Source organism: Spermophilus citellus (genome assembly GCF_964194105.1).
Source record: "Spermophilus citellus genome assembly, chromosome: 13".
Taxonomy (NCBI): Eukaryota; Metazoa; Chordata; class Mammalia; order Rodentia; family Sciuridae; genus Spermophilus; species Spermophilus citellus.
In genome coordinates this window covers 54,312,643-54,338,360 of record NC_138193.1, presented here as the reverse complement: position 1 = coordinate 54,338,360, position 25,718 = coordinate 54,312,643, and the positions used below count along the sequence as shown (strand labels likewise).

The 25,718-nt window shown below is 35.0% G+C and overlaps 1 protein-coding gene across 1 annotated transcript in view; it reads left to right on the top strand.

Annotated features, from left to right (window-relative positions):
* ALMS1 (ALMS1 centrosome and basal body associated protein) overlaps positions 1-25,718 on the top strand; it is a 225,046-nt gene that overhangs the window by 33,680 nt on the left and 165,648 nt on the right. The window contains exons 3-4 of the mRNA XM_081264701.1: positions 17,320-17,515; positions 25,289-25,406. Of these exons, the coding sequence (XP_081120827.1) occupies positions 17,320-17,515; positions 25,289-25,406 (314 nt within the window). The remainder of the gene's footprint in view (positions 1-17,319; positions 17,516-25,288; positions 25,407-25,718) is intronic.

Sequence of the window (25,718 nt, the reverse complement as noted above, 5' to 3'; positions counted from 1 at the left end):
ACATATACTTAGCTCTGGTTAGGGCCTTATGGTAGATGGCTTCACAGTGGTGGGAATGTGTACAGAAGAGATCAGATAGTCAGAAAGGCCAACAGAGGGTAGGAACCAGTCTTGCTCTCATAACAACTTGTCATGAGAACTATCTTTTTTTTTTTTTTTTTTAAGAATTTAAACTTTATTTTATTTATTGGTTTTTATGTGGTGCTGAGGATCAAACCCACTGCCCCCTCTGCACTAGGCAAGTGCTCTATCATTGAACCACAACCCCAGCCCAAGAACTAGCTATTTTTAATAACTTACTTTCATGAGAAGAAACTCACTCTGTGATATTAGCTTTAATCTCTTCTGAGGACAAATGTCTGTAATGATCTAATTACTTTGCATTAGGACCATCTTTTAAAGGTTCCTCTTAATACCACCACATTGGGGACCAAGCTTCTAATACCTGAACTCTTAGAGGACAAACCATGGCCAAACCATAGTAGCATGTTTATGGTAGAGCACGGTTTAAAAATTGATGCCTTCTTTTTTTCTTGATTTATAGAATATGAACCCTGATGAAACTTAAAGCATTTCAATTTTGCTTTTATGCCTCTGTTCATTAGAATAGCCAAATATTATTCTACTTTCTCTTTTTCTTCTTTTTTTCCTTCTGATTATTCTGTGCATTATTTATCCTTGATGCCATCATGTGAATTACCGCTCTCTATTCATTGGAAACTATAGCTATTGCTACGTTATCTTACTCTCTTAGTTTTTTTTACTTCAACGTACATTACCCATTTAGTTTGAATGTGTCTCCCAAAGTGCATGTATGAGAAACTTAATCCACAGTGCAATAGTTTTGAGAGGTGGGAATTTCAGGACCTGATTTGGTCAAGAAGGCTTGAGTCTCATGAAAGGATTAAGGTCATTATCTTGAGGGTAGTTTTGTTATAAAACCAAAGCAATTTCAGCCCTTTCTCCCCTCCCCTCCCCCCTCCTCTCCCCTCTCCTCCCCCTCCTCCCCCTCCTCCTCCATTTAAATTCTACATAACAGTACAATCCATTTTGATATAATTATACAAGCATGGAATATATCTTATTCTAAATCAGACCCCAGTACCTCTCTTTCCCCTTGCCTCAGAGGTACTGGGGTCTCCCTTCCCTCTATTGATCTTCTGCCATTTATCCATAGTGATTTTTTTAAAAATTAATTTTTTGTGGATGTACACAATGAGATTCACTGTGGTGTATTCATATATGTACATAGGAAAGTTGTGTCAGGTTTGTTCCTTTTCCTATCCCCTTCATTCCGCTTTGTCTAATCTACTGAATATTGATTCTTCACCCCCATCCCTCTTATTGTGTGTTAGCTTTCAAATATTAGCAAAAACATTTGACCTTTGGTTTTTGGGGACTGGCTTATTTTACTTAGCATATAGTCTCTAGATCCATCCATTTACTGGCAAATATCATAAAGCCATTCTTCTTTATAGCTGAATAATACTCCATTGTGTGTATATATATCACATTTTCTTTATCCATTCATCTGTTGAAGGGCATCTACGTTGGCTCTATTGCTTAGCTATTCTGACTTGAGCTGCTTTAAATATCACTGTAGTATGCTAATTTTAAATCTTTTGGATATTAACTGAGGAGTGGCATAGCTGGGTCAAATGGTGGTTCCATTCCTAGTTTCTTGAGGAATCTCCACATTACTTTCCAGAGTGGATGCACCTATTTGCAGTTCTACCATCAATGTATGAATGTACCCTTTTTCTTGCAAACACTTATTGTTGCTTTTATTCTTAATAACTGCCATTCTGATTGGAGTGAGATGAAATCTCAGTGTAGTTTTAATTTGTATTTCTCTAATTGCTAGAGATGTTGAACATTTTTCATATATTTGTTGACCATTTGTATTTCTTCTTGAGAAGTGTCTGTTTAATTCCTTTGCCCATTTATTGATTGGGTGATTTTTTTTTGTGTGTGTGTTCTTTTTGAGTTCTTTATATACCCCAGAAATTAGCGCTGTATCTGAGGTGCAGGTAGCAAAGATTTTTCTCCCATTCTGTAGGCTCTCTCTTCATGCTCTTGTTTGTTTTCTTTGCTGGAAGAAGCTTTTTAGTTAGATACCATCCCATTGATTGATATTTGATTTTACCTCTTGCACTTTAGGAGTCTTGTTAAGGAAGTTAGTTCCTGAGCCAATATGCTGGAGTATTGGCCTACATTTTCTTCCAGTGTGTGCAGGATTTCTGATCTATTCATAGGTTTTTTATCCAAGTTGAGATTTGTGCAGGGTGAGATATTCTACTACATATAGATTTCCAGTTTTCTCAGCACCATTTGTTGAAGCTAACACACAATAAGTGAAGAATCAATATTTGGTAGATTAGACAAAGGGGAATGAAGGGAGAAGAAGGGGATAGGAAAAGGAATAAATCTGACATAACTTTTCTATGTACATATATGAATACACCACAGTGAATCTCATCATGTATATCCACAAGAAATTAATTTTAAAAAATAACTTTAGGTAAATGGCAGAAAGATCAGTGGAGGGAAGGGAACGGGAACAGGTAGTGGGGAAAGGCAACATACACTTTTTTTCCAGTGAATGTTTTTGACTCCTTTGACTAGTAAGAAATAACTGTATTTCTGTGGTCTTATCTCTACGTCTTCTGTTTCATTGGTCTTCATGTTTGTTTTTGTGTCAATATCATGGTGTTTTTGTTACTGCAGCTGTGTAGTTAATATAAGTTCTGGTATTGTAATGCCTCTTTTATCACTTTTCTTGCTGAGGATTGCTTTGGCTATTTCAGGCCGCTTATGTTTGTTTTGAATTTTTAATTTAATTTACTTCTAAAATTACGGTTAAGAGTTTTATTATCAAAATTATTACATCGCTTGTGAAAGTTCAAATGTTACAGTAAGGTGTAAACATTCCACTTGAGAAAGAAGTGAAACTTCTTCCCTTCAAAGAATCCCCCCGACCCCCACCCCACCTCAAGGTCTTGACAGCACCCTGCCTACTAGAGTGGCTGGCGTCTGTGCACATGCCAGGCAAGGTGAGGACCACCTGCCCGATCACCTCTCCCCTTGGTTAACAGCCAAGGGGAAAATGCAAACCCCAGCCCAAATGGAGAGAGCATATAATATACAAAGAACCTGGCATCTTAGGCAACATGATGTTCACTTCCAGTGCTCTCCCAGACTGATGGGTTTGTGGGGGAAACAACAAAAAGAAAAGTACTTTGCTGAGGTTTCAGTATTGAAATAAAAAGAAAAACCTCCCCCTATTTGGTCAAACACCTGATTTCAATCTTGAAGAGTGACCTTTTGTAACAGTCACAAAGAGAGAAGACTGTGCATATGGTAGTTGTAGGGCAGGATGAAAAGAAAGGGCAGCAAAAGGCTGGTTAAAGGAAGGAGAAAACAAATTAGAGGGAAGAAGGGAGACTCACAGTGTTATCTTGTCCAAAAGAAAAGAAGTAAGGTCTGTTGCAGCACCAGGGATACATTTGTCATATACTCAATACCCCTGGTTATAATTGAATACAAAATTAGATAAATAAAAACATACTGGATATTACAGTAAACAAGTGAAAGAAATAAGCTGGAAACCACATGTATGGAGTTCATTCCTTAAATGAAGAAAAAGTCAACAAATAAATAACCTAATTTTATATCTCAAAGCCGTAGAAAAAGAAGAACAAATCAACATGAAAAGTAGAAGAAGACAGGAAATAATTAAAATCAGAGCTGAAAATCAATGAAATTGGAACAAAAGAAACAATTGAAAACACAAAACGATAAGTTGGTTCTTTGAAAAAAATAAATAAAATTGACAAACTCTTAGCCACAGTAATGAAGAGAAGGAGAGAGAAAACTCAAATTACTAAAATCCATGATGAAAAAGGAACTATCACGATGGATTCAACAGAAGTACATTAGATAATTAGAAACTATTTTGAAAATTTGTACTCGAATTAAAATAGAAAATCTTGGGGCTGGGGTTGTGGCTCAGTAGTAGAGCACTTGCCTAGCATGTGTGAGGCACTAGGTTCAATTCTTAGCACCACATATAAATAAAATAAAAGTTCATCAACAACTAAAAAGAAATTAAAAAGAAAGTAGAAAATCTTGAAGACAAGACAAATTTCTAAAGACATGACTTACTCAAACAATTAGGCTGATATATACACAAGTTAAACAGATCAATTTCAAGCAACGAAATAGAAGATGTCATCAAAAGCCTACCAACCAAGAAAAGCTCAGGACTAGAAGGATTCACCGCTGAGTTCTACAAGACCTTCAAAGAGACTTAAACCAATACTCCTCAAATTATTCCATGTATGATATTCAAGACCTTTGTAATGTTTTGAACAACTAATAAAAAAAATTATTCCATGAAATAGAAAAGGAGGGAACACTTTCAAACTCATTCTATGAGGCCTATATCATCCTGATTCCAAAACCAGATAAAGACATATTAAGGAAAGAAAACTTCTGAGCAATATCTGTGATGAACATAGATATAAAAATTATCAATAAAATTCTGGCAAATAGAATACAAAAACATTTTGAAAAGATAGTGCACCACAATAAAGTGGGGTTCATCCCAAGGATGCAAGGTTGGTTCAACATACGGAAATCAATAATTGAAATTCATCACATCAGTAGACTTAAAAATAAGAATCATATGATCATCTCAATAGAGGCAGAAAAAGAATTTGACAAAATACAGCACCCCTTCATGAAAAACTGGGGATAATAGGAACATGTCTTAATATTGTACAAACTATCTATGCTAAGCCCCAGGCCAACAGCATTCTAAATGGAGAAAAACTGAAAGCATTTCCTCTAAAAACTGGAACAAGACAGGAATGGTTATGTTAATCAAGGATATTGGTCTGAAGTTTTTTTTCCTTAGCATATCTTTGTCTGGTTTTGGTAACAAGGTAATACTGGCTTCATAGAATGAGTTTGGAAGGATTCCCTCCTTTTCTATTTCATGGAAATATTTGAGGAGGATTGGTATTTATTTTTCTTTTAAGGTTTGGTAGAACTCTGCTGAGATCCATCTGGTTTTGAGCTCTTCTTTGTTGGTAGTCTTTTGATGGCTTCTTTATATTTCTTACATCAAATTGATCTGTTTAAATTTTCTGTTCCTCCTAGTTCAATTTGGGTAGGGCATATATGTTTAGGAATTTGTCAATGTTTTAAGATCTTCTGCCTTTAGTATAAGTTTTCAATAATTAGTTTCAGAATAGATAGTAGTAGTGCTGTGGAGATATTTCCTTTTTATATCATGGATTTTTAACAATTTGTGTTTTTTCTTTCATTTGGTTAGCCTTGGGTAAGGTACATAAAAACGAACTTTTTTTTTTGTCGATTTTTTGAAATTTTTTTAGATTAGAACTTCATTGACTTTGGCTCTGATTTTAATCATTTCCTGTCTTCTATTGATTTAGGTGTGTGTTTGTTCTTTTTATTCAAGGGCCTGGTGATGTAACATTAGATTGTTTATTTAGTATCTTTTTATTTTTTAGTGAATGCTCAAAGTTGTGTTCCTTCATTTTAGCACTGTGTTCATTGTGTCCTAGAGATTTTGATATATTGTATCACTATTCTCATTTACCTTTGTGTTAATGTATTTTTTATTTTATCCCTGGTTTCTTCTCTTATCCATTGATCATTCAATAGTGAATTATTTAGTCTCCAGGTTTAATTTCTATTTTTTATCTTATGAATTTCTCATTTCATTCCATTTTGATCTGATAGAATGTAGGGTATTGTCTCTATATATTTTTTGTATTTCCTAAGAGTTTCTTTGTGGCCTGTTTTAGAAAATATTCCATGTGCTACTGAGAAGAAAGTATATTCAGTCATTGATGGATTAAATATTCTATATATGTTGGTTAGGTCTAAATTATTAATTGTACTTTTTAGTTCTGTAGCTTCTTTGTTTAGTTTTTAAAAAAATATTTTTTAGTTGTAGTTGGACATAATACCTTTATTTATTTATTTATTTTTTATGTGGTGCTGAGGATGGAACCCAGGGCCTTGCATGTGCTAGGTGAGTGCTCAACCGCTGAGCCACAACCCCAGCCCCTTTGTTTAGTTTTTGTGTGGATGTTCTATCCAGTAATGAGTATTATTATTATCCAGTATTATTGCATTGTGGTCTTTTTAATTCTTGGCATTGAGAGGGGTTTTGATTATGTATGTTCCATTATGTGGGGGACAAATATTAACAATTGTTATTTCCTGTTGTTGTATGATTCCCTAACACAGTTTGAAGACTTTTTTTTTTTTTGTCTCTTCTGATTAACTTTGGCTTGAAGTTCACTTTATCTGATATATGGAGAATAGAAACCCCTGCTTGTTTATGAGATTCTTGTGAGTGGTATGTTTTTTTCCCATACTTTTACTTTTATTCTGTGCATGTCTTTGCCTGTGAGGTGAGCCTCTTGGAGAGAACACATTGTTGGGTCCTGTTTTTTTAATGCAATCTGCCAGCCTATGCTTTTTGATTGATGAGTTTACTCCATTTAAATTATTATTATTGAGAGATGATTTTTATTCCCTGAAGTTTTGATTTATTTCTAATTTAACTTGAATTTGACACTCGTTTGATAGACTGTCCTCCCTCTGCTGGTTTTCATTTTTAATTTTCATTTCTAATTCATGAAATAGTTTAGTACTTACTAAAGTATTGTAGTGCAGGTTTTCTAGTTGTGAATTCTTTTAGCTTTTGTTTATGGTGGAAGGTTTTTATTTCGTTTTCAATTCTGAAGTTTAATTTTGCTAGGTACAGTATTCTTGGTTGGCATCCATTTTCTTTCAGAGCTTGGTATGTATTATTCTAAGATCTCCTAGCTTTTAGGATTGGGTTTAGAAATCAGTTGAGATCTGGATTGGTTTACCGTATAAATGTGACCATTTCATTTTTCTTTGGCTGCTTTTTAAAATTCTATTGCTATTGGTATGTTTGGCATTTTCATAATAATGTGCCTTGGGGTGGATCTATTGTAATTTTGTATATTTGGAGTCCTGTATGCCTCCTGGATTTGAAGTTCAATTTCCTTCTTAGGGCTGGGAAATTTTTCTGATATTATTTTATCGAAAAGATTGTGCATCAACACCAGGACTTAAGACAAATGGAACTGATGTCATCTTGAGCACATTTATTTTGACCGTGATTTATTTGGAGTGGAGGCATTGTTTTTTAAGAAAACATGTCATGTAGGTTGTCTAAAAATAAAGTGCATTTAAACTAAAAAAAAAAAAAAAAAGATTGTGCATTCTTACTTTGTATTTCAGAGCCTTCATCTATCCTTATATATCTTAAATTTGGCCTTTTAATGCTACCCCATATTTCTTGAATATTCCATTCATGGTCTCTTAATATTTTTTCTCTATGTTCAACATCATATGCTTTGTCTTTGATGACTGAAATTCTGTGTTCCCAATGGTCTAGTCTATTGGTGATGTTTTCCATTGAATTTTTAATTTGGGTTATTGAGTCCTTCATTTTGAGGATTTATGATTGATTCGTTTTCAGAATCTCTATCTTCTTGTTGAAGTGTTCTTTCACTTGTGTATTTTCTCTCTGATTTCACTCCTTACATCATCATTTACTTGTAGAACAGTTGCACTATGAACTTTCTAAATTCCTTCTCTGATATTCCTCCATTGTGGTGTCATGGAGTCTGTTGTTGAGGCCTTTGGGTTGTTTGAGATGGTTTGTTCTCTTGCTTTTTCATATTGTTTGTGTGCCTACTCATCTAACAGTGTGGTTCTGAAGTAGCAGAATTTCTACCCTATCAACTTGTAGTGTCCATGCAGGTTATAGTACCTCACAAATTAGGAGGAGAAAAATAATTGCAACAATCAAAGCAAACAATTTATAGCATTGAACTAAATACTTAGTTCCTACTATGACATCTACAATGTTAATTGATACAATAAACAGAAATGGTTGGATCAGCAATTACCATCAGTAAAAGCAGTAAGTAATCATGTATTATATTGGCATTAAATCAAACAATAGGAGTCACCTATGGCATCCACGAAGTAATCATTGCAGCAGCATTAATGGTGGGGACAGGTGATATATAAGCCAATTAGTGCTAAAAGATGTTAACAGTAGAGTTAATGGACTGCAGCTCTGGCTCAGTGGCAGAGCACTTGCCTACCACGTGTGAGGCACTGGGTTCGATCCTTAGCACCACATACAGAAAAATAAGCAAATAAAATAAAGGCATGCTGTCCATTAAAACTACCCAAAGAAACAAACAAACAACAAAAAAATAGAGTTAATTAAGAGGAAAGAAAATGAGCCAGGTGGGTAGAAAAGAGTTTACAATTTCAAAAGGTGAACTGAGAGAATGCAGACGAAATTTAGGATATGATAGTTATGAGGGAGAAGAAGAAAAAATAGAAGTAAAAAATTAAAGGGAGAATGCAAGAGAGAGCAATAGAATTTGGCTGTTAGTAAAAAATAAAGAAGTGAGAGAAGAAACAAGAGAAACCGACAAATGAAAAACATTATAAAACTAAATCAAAGTGTACTAATAAAAACCCCTTATCCTCAAAAGACAAAAATAACTACATTAAAAAAAGCTACAGATGAGAAAAAGGAAACATATATATGCATAAATGTTCATGAAACATTCCGTTCATACACACACACACACACACACACACACACACAGGGAGAGAGAGAGAGAAAGAAAGAAAATAAATAAAAAGAGATTTTTTTTTGTTTGTTTTTTTGGTGGTGGTGGGAGAACTAGAGATTGAATTCAGGGGCACTCCACCACTAAGCGACATCCCAGCCCTGTTTTGTATTTTATTTAGAAACAAAGTCTCACTGAATTTCTTCATGCCTTCCTTTTACTGAGCTTGACATTGAATTCGTGGTCTTCCTGCCTTAACTTCCCTAACTGCTAGTATTATAGGTGTGCACCACTGCTCTGGGCTAAAAAGAGATCCTTGATGAAATTATGAAATCATTTCCACTGAGTTGGTCAAAATTGTCAGTGTAATATATGTGTTCACTGTCTGTGCCCAACTGTCTTTCTTTTTTTTTTCTGGAGGTATGTACTAAGCGTAAAATAGGGGCTTTGAGTTGTTAAATCCTTCCTCTTTTTGTGTTGCTCACAAAGTTGCAGCTGGAGTTGAAAAATTCTCAGCTTTCCTTCTTGGCAGTATGAGGTAGGGTGGGATGGGAAGTACTGCCAGTTGGAGTTTTGTCTACACTGACCAGTTTGATGCACTCTCAGGTTGGGGCTGCTACAGAGTTCTCTGAGAGGAGTTCTCATAGGTGGAATTCCTAAAGGTAGGACTTAGGTTTAGTCAGGTCTCAGGGGCTTTGCACGGTGGTGACTGCTCTGATAGATTAGATCAGTGCACCTCTAGGGCTCATCAGTTGCCAACCTACAGTGGGAGACTGTATCTCCGTAGTCTCCCCAGGGTTTCACTCGTTGGGTGGGAGAGCCTCTCATTTGCCTGCTTTATTGCCCCTGGACCCTTCTTTTCCAGGCTTCGGGTCTTAGTCCCCAAATGTAATCAGAACCTCAACCCCTTCAGGTGATTCTGTGAGCCTGTAGACTCAAGGGATTAAGGGAGCCAGCTCTCCTTTTCTTCTCTCTTGTGTTGTTCTGGGTGCAGTAATCTCTGTGCCTGTTTTACTTTTGTTCTGTTAGGCACAGTATGTCTCAGGGCAGGTGCCTGCCAGGACCATGTTTGGACGGAGCTTAGAAATCCTGGTTTTTGTATCCTCCTTGCAGAGTTTGTGTCACCACGGCTCCTGCCTTAGTGCTTCGTGGACTGTTGGGATGCACGAGACATCCTACATGGAATTGTGTACTAAACATTATAGCCTCTGGTTTAGCCTAAGACAGGCTGCCCTTGAAATCCCAGGTTTTTGTGCACTACAATCATCCATTGTAGTTTTCAGCTTTTTCTCTCCCTCTGAGCTGTGGCAGCAAGGAGCAGTATTGCTGCCACAAATGCTATCATTTTGGCTCTAATGTTGCCTTTTTCTCTGTTTAATATACAAAAGGTTCTGTCTGTAAGGCTCTCTGACTGTCTGGTATTGAGATTTAGTGAAATCCCTCTTTTACCCATCTCTCAGGGAAGCAATATTAACTGATATTTGAAACCCAGGTCATGGAGTGGCAAGAAATACAACTTTCCTCTAGCCCACTGTGTTGCTTACCCCTTCAGTCCTTTCTTTCTTGTATTTGTATATTTCTTTACCACTATGTGATGCCTTCTATTGCGTTATGATGATGTTAACAGGGTTCTCACTAGATGGAACCCCTTGATCGTGGACTTTACAGTCTCCACAGTTGTGAATCAAATAACATCTATTGTTTATAAATTACCCAATCTGACAGGCCTGGGGGCATACACCTATAATCCCAACAAATTGGGAAGCTGAGGCTGGAGGATTGGCATTTTGAGGCCATCCTTAGCACCTTAGTGAAACCCTGTTTCAACATAAAAATGAAAAAGGCTGGGGTCGTAGCTCAGTGGTAAAGTTCCTGGGCTTCAATCCCCAGTACTATCAATCAGTGAACCAACAATGAACAAATTACTTAATCTGTGATTTTTTTTTTTTTGTCTTAACAGCAGAAAAAGTGGACTAAGGTACTATCTAGTACCTGAGATTCTTAGGTCTTTGATCTAGCCTTCAGTGTTCTTTATCTCATTACCCCATTTTAGCCTTCTCATACCTCCTCTTTGTTACTAATTCTGTGGTCACAGGTTAGACCTTGTCATCACCAGCAACTTCAGTACAAATGTCTCACTTTCTCTTCCCTTTTAGCTGTGGCTCAATTTTATATTCTGCTCCCTGTTACAGTGAAATTTACAAGAATTGTCTATAGTTTCTATTTCCTTTTTCCTTACTCTCCTTTTAAAAAGTCAGGGTTGTTGATGTATAAATTAAGTATAGCAAAATTCAATCTTTGAGGCATATTGTCTTTCATTGAGCTTTGAGAAATACTATGGTCATGTAAACACCAATTACCTTTGAGATATATAACATTGCTATCATCCCCCAGAAGTCTCTCTGTGTCCCTTTTAAAAAATATTTATTTTTTAGGTGCAAAAATGGACACAACACAATGCCTTTATTTTTATGTAGTGTTGAGAATCAGACTCGGGTCCTGCCTGTGCTAGGCAAGTGCTCTACAGCTGAGCCACAATCCCAGCCCTCTATGTCCCTTTTTAAGTTATCAATTCCCGTGCTGATTGGATTTCTGCCCCTGTAGTTTTTGCCTCTTCTGAATTATACAGTGTGTAGACTTTTGTAACAGACTTATTTCACTTGGTGCATGCTTCTGAGATTGACCCATGTGGCATGTATCAATAATTTGGTCCTCTTTAATTTTTGATGCTAAATAGTATTCTGTTCACGTACAGATTTTTGAATAGACATACAGCTTCATTTCTTTTGAGTAAATACCTAGCAATGGATTTGCTCACTGTTATAGTAATTGTATATTTAACTTTATAAGAAAAGGTCAAAATGTTTCCACAAGTAGCTGCACTATCTTTAATTCCCAGAATTTTATGATAGTTCTGGTTACTCTATCTTGGTATTGTCAGTTTAAAAAAATTTTTTTAGCCACGTTAAAATGTATGGTGTCACATTGTGGTTTTAATGTGTATTTACCTAGTGACGAATGATATTGAGGATGTTTTTTTTTTTAATTTATTTTTTTAGTTGTAGTTGGACACAATATCTTTATTATTTATATATTTTTATGTAGTGCTGAGGATTGAACCTAGGGCCTTGCATGTGCTCTACCACTGAGCCACAACCCCAGCCCACTGAGCATGTTTTTATGTGCTTATTTGCCTTCCATGTTTTGTTCTTCAATGAAGGGCTTAACCCTCACCTCCTTTTATGGATAGTTTTTTCTTCTCGTTGAGCTTGTAAAGTGCTTCATATATTCTAAATGCAAGTCCTTTATCATATGTGGACCTTGTAATCATTTTCTCTGAGACTCTTGGCTTGCTTTGCATTCCCATGTCTTCAAGGAATGTAAGTTTTTATGAAATTGGCTTATAGATGTTTTTTCTTTTGTGGTTTATGCTTTCTTGTATCCTGAGGAATCTTTGTGTCATCCTAGTCCACAAAGATTTTTGCCTATGTTTTCTACTAAAAGTGAGTTTCTTGACCTTGTCACTACTAGCATTTTTGGGCTGAATAATTGTTTAGTGTGGGGGGCTGTCCTGTGTATCACAGGACGTTTAGTGTCCCTGGCCTGTACCCATCTTGATATCAGTAATACTTCTCCAGGCCGTAACCATCAAAAATATCTTCATCTTAGGTGTAATAAATAGCATTTGACAATATTAATCATTGCATAACTTCTTTTTATTTATTTATTTATTTATTTATTTATTTATTTATTTATTTATTTATTTAAGTTTTCAGCGGACACAACATCTTCGTATGTGGTGCTGAGGATCGAACCCGGGCCGCACGCATGCCAGGCGAGCGCGCTACCGCTTGAGCCACATCCCCAGCCCCTGCATAACTTCTTAAAATCACTTCTTTTCTTGGGTTTTTCTGATTTTTCTCTCTACTTCCCTGGCAGTTTTCTTTTAGTATACTTTGCTGTTTTATCTTCCTCTCATAAATCCCAGAATTATAGTTCGAAAGTTGCTGAGGAGTATGATTCAAATGTGGTTTGCAAGAAGAAAATTTTGTTTGTATGATGTTTTAAAAAAAATTGAAATAGAATATAGTGAACATATAATGCATAGCTGGTCACAGGTGCGATTGCTCTATTCCAGAACAGAATTATTTATCTTTTTGAGTTTTTAACTTGTGCTTAAAGTATTGGAATATTTTTGTTCTCATCCACATTGAGGCTTTAAATATATTTGGGCTATGTGCAGTGACACGTGGTTGTAGTCCTTACTACTTGGGGGACTGAAGCAGGAAGATTGCTGGAGTCCAGGAGTTTGTAGAAGCCAGCCCAGGCAACATAATATAGAGGGAAAAAAAAGATAAATATACATATACAACCCAAATTTCTATGTTCAACCTTTCCTTCTCTCTCAAACTTTGTCCGAAAACTTGTCACCCTTATATCTATCAAATATATTTAGAGATTTGAGGGCCTTTTGACATTATAAAGGTATAACACCAAAATTCTTTATATGATGGAAACATTATAACAAAATACATAATGTAGAAAGGAAAGGAATGTTGAACAGAGGTTACTTAAAATTTATGAAGAGAAGTTAGTATGAGCATGTTTGCATGGTGAGAGGAATGGTTCAGTAATGAGAGAAAAATGGAGGAAGGAAAGTAGGAAAGAAATTTTTCAAAAAGTATGGAAAGGAAATCATTGAAAAAATGATGATGGGGCTGGGGTTGTGACTTAGTGGTAGAGTGCTTGCCTTGCACATGTGAGGCACTGGGTTTAATCCTCAGTGCCACATAAAATATAAATAAATAAAAATAAAGTTAGTAAAAAGTACGTCTTTGTTAACAATGTGATGAAATGGGAAGGACTTTGATAGTCTTTTTTTTTAAACATCATAAGATAGAAATCTTAGTAGGCAATGGGGTTGTAGATATGGTGGTAAGAAGACCTGGGAGTTCCTGTTCTTTGAATAATGGAGTAGGAGATGAAGTCACGAGTTCAAACCGAGGAAGGAGAGTTCTGTAGTAGTCACTTGAAAGAGTTAACTCACCAAGAAAATGTATTAGGAGTTCCAGGTGATACTGAGTACCCTTGAGGTTTAATGTCATCAATTTAAAGAAAAAACAGTCTGTCTAATGGGGGGGGGGGGTTTCTCTAGCACTGTGCTGCCATTTGGATTGAGGCAATGAGAAGCTTCAGCCATTGCTAGCTTTTGTCTGGCAAATAAGGCAATGGAGAAGGCAAGAAGATAAAGAGCGTCTGTAAGGTGGTGATTCTAAAAATGTCCATCAGTTCTCAGTGGTAAAGAAGGAAATACAGATAAGAAAGACATGATGACAAATGTAAATGTGATAGGATAGTTATCTGTGTGAGATTAAAGAATCATAAATTAATAAAGAATTAGAAGTTCTCATTTATAAGTGGAAGGAGTAAAGAATAGTATAGTGCTTACCAGTGTCTATGAATGGTGTAGTGGAGAGGGAGATAGAGAGAGGATCATTATTTGGTATAAGGGTGCAATTGAATAGCAGGAGGAATAATTTCTAATGTTTTATATCACAGTAGGATAACTATGGTTGACAACAGTTAAGCGACTATTTCAAAATAACTAGAGGAGATGGGTTTGAATGTTCCCAACAAACAGAAACAGATACATGTCGGAGGTGATAGATATGTCCATTCATATCATCCCATCATTACACATTATATACACATGCTGGGTCATATTGTATTCCATAAAATGTAATATTATTTTGTGTAAAATATATAAGAGAAATAATGAAAAGCATAAATATGGTAGAATACTTGCTTGAATGAGGTTAAAGAATTACTAATGTTGAAGAGTTAGAGTAAGTCAATTGTTGTGTCTCATATATGTATAATCCCAGAGACTCAGGGGGCTGAGACAGGAGGATTGGAAGGTCAAGGCCAGTCTTAGCAACTTAGGTCATAAGTAACTTAGTGAGTCAGTCTCAGAATAAAAAATGAAAAGGAATGGGAATGTGGCTCAGTAGTTAAGTGTCCCTGGGTTCAATACCTGGTTCCAAAAATAAAAAAATAAACTAAATAAATAAAAATAAAATAAGTGATTTGTGGAGGTCAGAGGTTGGGTAGGAGGACTAATGGATATGAGAAGAGTGAACTAAGAGACCCAGTCATTGTCAAAGAGATTGAGAGATGATTTGGGCCTAGAGATTTTGTTATAGTGAGAGTCAAAATAACTGGAATCCCCTTGCTTTAAAACCTTCCATTGGTCCACTATCCCCTATTGAATGGAGTATTCTCAAAGTAGAGGAAGAAAAACCCTACAATTAATTATTCTCAGATTTAATTTTCAAGTATTAGAAAGGTAAAAAGTATATTTTTAGCATCAATTTCATGTTGTATATTTGACTAATTTATCATAGAAGTGGTTGAGATAATTTGGGATGTCAAGGGTCTACTATTCTGTAGTTCCACAGCCATGGATGAGTATTATTAATATTTTAAAATATTTCTTTCCAATCTTTTTTCTTTGTATATATTTATATAACTTATACTATGTGTGGGTAGTTGAGTTTCTTTTAAAATCTTTACTAAATAATCATTTTACTAATGCATTTAAATACTGAAAATATCTCCTCCAAGATTTTTAAGAGTCTTGTTGGAAAATGTGAAAATCTTTATAACATATCTTGTTCTTATGGATTTTATGTTATCTAGAAGTAAAAATATGTCAATATTCTCTTAAAAGCATTTGAGTGGCTTAAGGAAGAAGACAGAGTCCACTAATGGACTATTTTCAAAATAATAAAAACCAATGCCATCCATGTTTTTAAAGTAAAATTGAATCCAAAGATTTTAGATAAATAATGAAAAACTGCAAGTAGAGGAAGCATGGTAAAGGGAAAAACAAATAAATTAGAAAGTATAATAAAATTAAGTTCAAGAAATATGGAAAAATAAATGTATTCCTAGCAATTACAATTAAGAAAAAGAAAAATAAGTAGATTTTATATTTTAAAAAGCTCGACTAGTATAGTTAAAAAAGGAATTGAGAAATAGTATTAGCTAAGGCTCTTTGACCTAATAAATTTACTAGTGAAAACATTTACATTCTTAAGAAATATTGAATTTTCTTGTATTAAAAAATATAGAAAAGTTAGAAAGTAAAGCAAAACATTCTAAAATGCTAATTAATCTTATTTATGACTATCTATGAAAATAATAATGTTAGTAAATATAATTTATAAATCAATACAAAGATGTTTTAATATAAAGCAATTTATTGCCATATTTAAGTTGAAATAAGGAAAAGAAAGCTGCTACAGTGTAGTTTGATAAAAGTTACTACTTATTTCTAAATTATTTAAAAATGACAATGAAAGAATACTTTTCATAGCAGGATTGGAAAAATGTACTTATTAACTAATATCAAACATGAGAGGAAAACACTTTTAAAATTGGTTACTTTCAGTATTTAATTCAACTTTAATTCAGTGATACTAATTAATGTGGTGCCAGTTCATGAATTGCTTGTTACTGTTCTGTCAAGAGGTAAGTATAGGATCCGGGGTTGTGTATCCCAGTGGTAGCACATCCTAGCACATGTGAAGTCCTGGGTTTGATCCTCAGCACCGCATAAAAATAATTAAATAAAATATAGATATTGTGTCCATCTACAACTGAAAATAAAAAGAGGTAAGTACAGCTGGGCACAGAGGTGCATGCATGTAATCCCAGCAGTTTGGGAGAATCCTGAGTTCAAAGCCAACCTGAGCAACTTAGCAAGGCACTAAGCAACTCAGAGAGACTCTGGCTCTAAATAAGATTAAAAAAGGGCTAGATTAGGCTCAGTGGTTAAGCTCCTCTGAGTTCAATTCCTAGTCGTGTCCCAACACCACTCCCCCAACCCCACCCCACCTGGTCAAAAAGAATAAGTATAGAAATTGAGAGGAAGTATTTATAGTAGTTTGACAGCAATTTTATGGGTTTGTTTTTGTTTTTAAGAACTAGAAATCAAATATTTAAGCCTGAATTTTATATTTAGGGTTTATATAGTTTTAAATTACATTTTCTAGTTACTTTTACTAATTAAAAATAGTTTATTATTGCTTATTAATTTTAATAAATTATTAGTGTGATGAATTGAAAGTAGGAATACTAGTCTTTTACTATAGTTTAAAGATCAAAATTCTGAATCAAGCTGCTAATGCAAGAGTAAGTATTTAAAAAGATACACAAATGTATCACTATTCATGGATGATACCATAATACTAGAAACTAGTAAAGTGATCACATTAGAGAGTTCTGTACCTTTATGTTTGGAAAAATTTTTCAGTTTTGTTGTAATTAAATTCTAAAATTTTCTTATGTAGAGCCAAATCCATTGATTTAATGAACTAACTTAAAACACAGCAGAAACAGAACTAACTTAAAACATAGCAGAAACACCAATGATTCTTTAGGACTTTAAGAAATGATTAGTATTAGAAAGTGTAGTTAATAACGTAAGAAACACAGAAAGAACAGCTTTACTTTTTCCACTTATTTAGGAGAATGTCATAAAATAGGAAGCTAAATACTCATGGATGGACATTTTAATTTAAATGTTAATATGTATATTAACTCACTTAATGATGTGGCATGTTTTCCTTTAAAATTACTGTTATAGAAAACAGAATCTTGGAATTATTTTCCTCAAGAAATGGACTCTTCTCAAAGCTTGGATATATCACAGACCAGAATTAACATTGGAGCGGAAGGGTCTGAAGTGATAGAGTTCCCGTCTTTGGAGGAAGGTATATTGACCCAGTCAGAAGAACATGTAAAGGAACGAAACAGAAATCTCTTATGTTCTCCATTGCTAGGTAATGCCTTTGTATTTTTTAACTAGTAGTAATACCTCACATTTGTAAAGTAGTTTTTGGGGGACTGTTAGTCCTGTACATAAGTAAATCCTTTTTGAGTTGAGGAGCTCTGTAGAGTTCTACTCAAGGGATTCGTTTGTTTTTTGTTTTCTACACTGGCCAGCTGGTGTAGTTATGTCAAATGTGCATTTACCCTTCATTTTATCATGCCCCAGTGCTCATAGAAAGCAGAAAGGTGCACTTCCTCTTTAGTGGGTATGCCTCTTCAGATACTGAATTGGTAGAGTTGTTCTTGGGTAATGGAGATATTATTCTTTGACTGGTTCTCTCAGCAGTGGAGACTCCATGTTTCCAAAACCAACAAAAAAATGTCTGTATTTATCTTGTTCAATTCTGAGAATTTTTTAAGACTTAGGTTATTATCTTCAGCTTTGAGACCAAAAAACTGAGATAAAGTTAATGGCTTAACTCAGGTAGATCTTACTACTTTCCTTTGTTTAGGTTTAGAACAGTTTTATTAGTTTTAAAAAGATAAACTTTTATGCACCTTTCACATCATCAAAGGATTAACTGAAATGATTTTATAGAATTTTGTAGAGAAGTGTGATAGGATTTGATTCAGCAAGTTCTTTTCAAACATAAGCTTATATTATCTAAATCAAGATGTTAGTGCTAAAGTATTCTATGATGTAGATCATTAAAGTCATTTAAGTCCACATTTTAACATGTTGACAAAATTGGAGTACTGTTGTTGGAGAGGTGAAAATCATAGTAGATGAAAGGGGTGGGGTAAGGGGAAAGGATGGTCAAATATTTGAAAGGCTGTGATGCTAAAGAGGAAGCAATTCATTTTTTCCCACATTTTTAAAATTGGTGCATTATGGGTTATATATGGTAATTGGATTTGTTGATATATATTCATACATGCACACAATATAACAATATAATTTAGCCAGTATAATTCCCCAGCACTTCCCCTCTCCCTCCCTGGCAACTCATTTATTATTTTTCATTCATTTATTTATGTAACAAGTATCTTAAGTGTCTACTTGTTTGATTCTATGGATAGATAGATGAAATCCACTTTTTCTAATAACAAAACAGTAGTACCCTAGGATGAGTGTTATAATGGTCTGTAGGGCAAGAATCTAAATGAAAGCCCTCAGATCAAGGCTTGATTTTTTTATTTTTTTATTTTTTAATTAATTAATTAATTTATTTTTTATTGGTTGTTCACAACATTACAAAGCTCTTGACATATCATATTTCATACATTAGATTGAAGTCGGTTATGAACTCCCAATTTTACCCCAAATGCAGATTGCAGAATCACGTCGGTTACACATCCACAATTTTACATAATGCCCTATTAGTAATTGTTGTATTCTGCTACCTTTCCTATCCCCTACTATCCCCCCTCCCCTTCCCTCCCATCTTCTCTCTCTACCCCATCTACTGTAATTCATTTCTCTCCTTGTTTATTTTCCCATTCCCCTCACAACCTCTTATATGTAATTTTGTATAGCAATGAGGGTCTCCCTTCATTTCCATGCAATTTCCCTTTTCTCTCTCTTTCCCTCTTATCTCATGTCTCTGTTTAAAGTTAATCTTTTCTTCCTACTCTTCCTCCCTACTCTGTTCATAGTTGCTCTCATTATATCAAAGAAGACATTTGGTATTTGTTTTTTAGGGATTGGCTAGCTTCACTAAGCATAATCCGCTCTAGTGCCATCCATTTCCCTGCAAATTCTATGATTTTGTCATTTTTTATTGCTGCATAGTACTCCATTATGTATAGATGCCACATTTTTTTTTATCCATTCATCTATTGAAGGGCATCTGGGTTGGTTCCACAGTCTAGCTATTGTGAATTGTGCTGCTATGAACATCGATGTGGCAGTATCCCTGTAGCATGCTCTTTTAAGGTCTTCAGGGAATAGTCCGAGAATGGCAATAGCAGGGTCAAATGGTGGTTCCATTCCCAGCTTTCCCAGGAATCTCCAAACTGCTTTCCAAATTGGCCGCACCAATTTGCAGTCCCACCAGCAATGTACAAGTGTACCCTTTTCTCCACATCCTCGCCAGCACTTGTTGTTTGACTTCATAATGGCTACCAATCTTACTGGACAAGGCTTGTGAGCTAAGAATGGTTTTTACATTTTTATTTTTATTTTCTTTCTTTCTTTTTTTGTTTCAGTGCTTGCTATTAAACCTAAGGGCCTCACAGCTATATCTCCAGCCATTTTTATTTATTTTTTAAAATATTTTTTTTAGTTGTACACAGGCACAATATCTTTATTTTATTTATTTGTTTTTATGTGGTGCTGAGGATCAAACCTAGTACCTCACATGTGCTACCAACTGAGCTACAAACCCATTTTTATTTTTAAAGGATTGTAAAAACAAAATATAAGTGATAGTCCACTGTGACCAACAAAACCTAAAATATTTACTCTGTCTTTGCAAAAAATGTTTGCAGACATTTTTATAGGAGTTAAAATGAGAATACAGCACTTATAGGGGGCTTTTTTCAATTTTCTATAAGAAAGGATTTTCTAAAAGAGGCTTAATAACAACAAAAAAAAGTGAGTTTTGTGTCACAGCAAAGTATCAAGCAAAATTCCATAATAAATTTTAGTAGGGGTAAGAGACTACTGTGACTTCTATAATGTTTTAAAATGTAAAGTAGTATAATTCCAGTTTCTCACTTACTAGAGATAAAATAGAACATTTAAAATTATTGAGTAGATCCCTGGATCTGATGGCTAGAGTATATTCCATTTTACTATTTTGTTATGCATTAATTCTGTCATTGGGTATTTAGGTTCTCACCTGTGGCGAATATCACTGATGATGCAGAATGGTTAAATAAAAGAGAAATCAAGGCTGTCAACAGTTGTCTAAATGTGAGGAAATAAGCAGTTGAAAGGTGTAAGAAAAAGGCTTGGCCATACCACTTAAGCACATATATATGCCATGCCATGCATGTGAGATTTATCACTTGTTAACTCTGGCCTGTTCCTTTAGAAAAATACATTTTCCTATTTACCTGGGTTAACTCTCCAACTCCATCTTGGAATAGTGTTAAATATTTAACAATATGCTGAAATGCTGCTTATATTTATTTATTACTTGCTCTTTCTTAGTTATACTTAGGTAGTTATTTAAGATAATAAGGATTTCTAAAGGCTAAATGTTGTGTCTATATGCAGATACTAACATACAATAAGGGGAATGGGGAGGGAAGAATAGAAGGTCATTGGATTAAACAGAAGGGAATGAAGGGAAAGGGGTGATGGGAATAAGAAGGACAATAGAATGAATTGGACATAACTTTTCTATATTCATATATGAATACATGACCAGTGTAACTCCACATCAAGTATAACCACAAGAATGCAAAATTGTACTTCATTTATGTATGCCAAAATACATTCTACTGTTATCTATATCTAAAAAGAACAAATTTAAAGAATTGAAGGGAAAAAATTTTGATGGATATGAATAAGCTATATTTATGTAGCTAGAAGCCTTGCGTGCTCAGTGGTACTTGTAGTTCTTAAAAATGTATCTCATAGGGCCTGGGTTGTGGCTCAGTGGTAGAAAGTTTGCCTAGCATGTGTGAGGCACTGGGTTCGATCCCCGGCACCACATAAAAATAAACAAATAAAATAAAGATATTATATCCCATCTACAACTAAAAAAATTAAAAAAATACATCTCATAAAATATATATTATATGAAAAGTAAAAATAAAAGATAATATGGATTTCTGTAGGTTTGGAACCTGATTTTTAAAAATATTTTTAAAAAATATTTATTTTTTAGCTGTAGTTGGACACAATATCTTTATTTTATTTATTTTTTTTTATGTGGTGCTGGGGATTGAACCCAGGGCCTCGAATGTGCTAGGCAAGCGCTCTACCGCTGAGCCACAGTCCCAGCCCCGGGAACTCTTAATATTTTTTAGAAAAGATTCTTAGATTCTTTAAATGCTCAGCATTTAATTGAACAATACATTTTTATACTTGCCCAAGGTTCCCCCCTGTAGCATTAACCCTGGTGGCTGTGTTAAAAAAAATCTTCATCATTCTTCAAGGGGTAAAGGACATCTATTTTGAAAGTTTAAGACTGATTTTCTAAGTCAAAGGCCAAAGGAAAAAAATATCAGTTGTTCCTGATGGTAACATCAGTATTTATCAATTTCTCATTTTTAATTAGTTAATTCAGTAAATAAACACTTCTGTTTTGAATATCTACTAAGTGTACAGATACTTAGCTTAACCGTTGAGGATATATCTGTGAACAAAGCGGAGGTAGAGCTGACAATTTTAATGGAAAACAAACAGACCAAAAATGAAAACAAGAGTGTGAGGAGGTATGATAGATAAAGTATGCAAGGGTATGAGAGTATACAGGCACATCTAGCTACTTGGGAGGCTAAGGCAGAAGGATTACAAGTTTGAGGCTATCCTGAGCCATTTAGCCAGATCCTATCTCAAAATAAAAAATAAAAAGGGCTGAGATGTAGTTCAGTGGTAGAGTACCCCTGGGTTCAATCCCTAGTACTGAAATAAATAAATAAATTGATAGAAAAGTGTTAGAGTACATGGGTATGTAAAGTGAAGGGCTCTGTGAAACATGGCATGTCAGCTTTTTAAACTATGACTAAAATATCTGGTAAGAACAACTTTTAGAGGAAGAAGAGTTCTTTGGGCTCATAGTTTCAGAGGTTCAGTCCAGGATGGTCAGACTCTACTGCTATGGGCCCAAGGTGAGGCAGAGCATCAGGCAGAAGAGTGGTGAAAAAGTGCTTAACTGAGTAGAGCATAAAGGGTTAAACCACAATGCAAAGAAAAGACCACCAACTCCAATTGAAATCAAATTAAAGCTAGCTTGTAATTCAGACCATCTGGGGCTGTCTCTCCCAAAAATCGTGGGAACAGAAGACAGCAGCTCTAGGAGTACAGCTTTATAGTCCAGAAAGTTACAAAAAAGGGGGGTGTCTTGAGAACTTACAGATAACACAATTTTGACAAGTATAACCCAAAGGCTGGTTAATGATCTACTGGTTCAGCACTTAGGGAGTAAATTAGATCCCAACATCGGAATTTATGAGGCGCCATTAGAGCTTCAGAGAGGGTTGTTATCTGGCCAGGGAAAGCCAGAATTTATGAGGCGCCACTAAGTTTCAGAGAGGGTTGCTATCTGGTTAGGGAAAACCAGGCATGGGTGAGTTTAAGGCATGGGCAGGCATTCCAAGCAAGTTTAGAAATTGAAGTAATTTATAGTAAAGCTGAAATTAACTTTTCATGCCTCTGTGGCAAGATGGCTCCCAATCTTAGGAGGGAATTAGGCTGGGTTTATCAAAAGGAGCCAGGAACAAAATATATAATCCCCAAGGGCAGGCCCCTAGTGACCTGACTATAGTTACTACCTAGTAATCTATTTAAATTATTAATCCATCGACGAGATTACAGATCTCATAATCTAACATTTCACCTCTGAGCTTTTCTGCATTGTCTGTCACAGTGAGCTTAGTGGGGGACACCTCATATCCAAATCATAACACTTGGTTTGCAGTAATTTCAAGGTAAACAGTGGTGAGAGGGTGGAGACTGCCTTTTATACATAGTATTGCAGGAATTCTGATTTTGTTGTTGTTGTTTGGTAGCAGGGATTAAACCCAGAGGTGCTTAACCACTGAATCACATTCCCAGCCCTTTTTTTATGTTTTATTTTGAGATGGGGTCTCCCTAAGTTGTTCTGGGCCTCACTGAGTTGCTTGAGGCTGGCCTTGAACTGGTGATCTTCCTGCCTCAGCTTCCTGAGCTACTGGAATTACAGGTGTGAGCCACTGCACCTAGCAATATTGCAGGCATTCTGAAATTAAGAAATTATAGTGTGGCAGTCAATATTGCATCATATTGAGAAAGCAATTTAGCTTAGCAAAATACCACTCATCAAGATAATTTTAAATAAAATTTTGTTTTGGTAATAAAGTTTTTTTTTTTGTTTGTTTCCATTGATATTTAATTTGCAGGGGGGCAGAGGATTGAACTCTGGGGCACTCAGCCACTGAACCACATCCCCAACCCTATTTTGTATTTTATTTAGAGAGAGGATCTCACTAAGTTGCTTAATGCCTTGCTTTTGCTGAGCCTGGTTTTGAACTCGTGATCTTCCTGCCTCAGCCTCCTGAGCCATAGGTGTGCATGACCACGCATGGCTAATTTTTTGTTTTGTATTGTACAGCTGTTAAAGAGTAAGAACTTAGTACCTAGTTTATGCGTATTGTAAAATTAACTTTATTTATTTTTTAGCACTGGGATTTGACCCAGGGCCTTGTGCATGCATGCTAGTCAAGTTTTCTACCACTGAGATGTACTCCCAGTTCCTCGTTCATAGGTATTTAAGGGCATTGTCATGAATATGATTGAAGTTGACAGGAAATCACAAGAATTTTTTCCTTTAAAGCAATAGCTTTCAAACTTTTTAGCTAATTGGCATCCTTGACACATTTTAAAATTATTGGTAGCTCCAACAAGCTTTTGTTTATGTGGGTTATTGATAATTTCCACGTTAGGGGACTTAAAATAGAAATTTATGTTTTAATTTAGTTTTTTAGTTATAGATGAACACAATACTTTTATTTTTTTATTTTTATGTGGTACTCAGGATTGTATCCAGAGCCTCACACGTTAGACAAGTGCTCTACCATTGAGCCATAACTCCAACCCCCTTAAAACAGAAATTGAGAAAATATTTAATGATTCATTTAAAAATAGCAAGTAAATATTTAAAATAGTAAAGCTGAAAATTCCTCATTGTATATTAACACAAAGTGCAGTTTTGTAGAAAATTATTATTTTCCAAAGCAAAAATATTTATGAGTAGCCTTATTTTACTTAACTTTAAAATCTGACTTAGAAGACAGCAAGATACTCATAGCTACTTCTGCATTCAGTCTGTTGTTGTATCATACATGTCATAGAAAATGCCACTGTTCCCTTTTAAGAGAATGAGAGTGAATAAGGCAAATTATATTTTTAATATTACTTAAAATATAATTTTGAATCTAGGTATCTTTTAAAAGTGTCTTAGGACCTAGGAGTTCCTTGGCCACACTTTGATGTAATGGATATGTCTTTATATTACTTAAAATTGAAAGAAACACTCAAAATAGTTATGAAACAAATAGTGTTGTACTGGCTAAAAGTTAGAATGCTTAGGTTCAAATATCATTGGCATTTAAGCTGTTTGAATGTGAATAGATTTCTTAATACTTTTTTTTTTCCCCTGGGGTGGGTAACCAGGGGTTGAACTCAAGCCACTGAGCCATATCCATAGCCCTATTTTGTATTTTATTTAGAGACAGAGCCTCACTGAGTTGCTTAGTGCCTCGCTTTTGCTGAGGCTGTCTTTGAACTCACTATCCTCCTGCCTCAGCCTGCCATACCGCTGGGATTTCTTGCATGTGCCACTGTGCCCAGCCAGATTCCATAATACTTTTTAAGTTTGGAAATTATGTTTCTTCATGTATTATGTAGATATAATTGTACCTGTCCTGAGGATTAAATGAAATATCGTATGTTAAGTGTCTGGATCTTGCTAGGCCCAATAAATGGTAGCTGCTATTATCATATTTTTATTCTAATGATTGTAGAAATGTCCAGTTAGCAGTATATTTAAGTACTTTATAAAGTATTACATGTGTAAGCTAAACAATCCATTTTTATATTGCTCAGCATTTTTATATTTGAAATTTTACAGTCATACAGGATAACTTTGCTTCTCCTGATTTGCCTTTGCTGACGTGTTTGACACAAGACCAGGAACTTGGGTCTGATTCCTTATTTCACCAAAGTCAACTAGATTTTGCACCTCTGAGGTAGGATGATTTATTTATTTTCCTCTACCCTTTCTACTCTTATCATGAGTTCTTTCTAATATTTATGACTTCAGGCCAAGGCAGGACTTTGAATTAGAGGTAAGATATTAGTACACACTCTGAAGGTGGTAGTAAGGTGGTAAATGTGTATATTAATTTGGCATGGTAATGTATGTTTAGAGATGTGCAGGTGACTAGTTTATTTTGAAATAATTTCCAATATATTCTAGTATTTAAGGCATATTTTAATTATAAGGCACACTGTAATTTCCTTTTTATCAACTTTCTCATATGTGTGCTACCATCATTTCT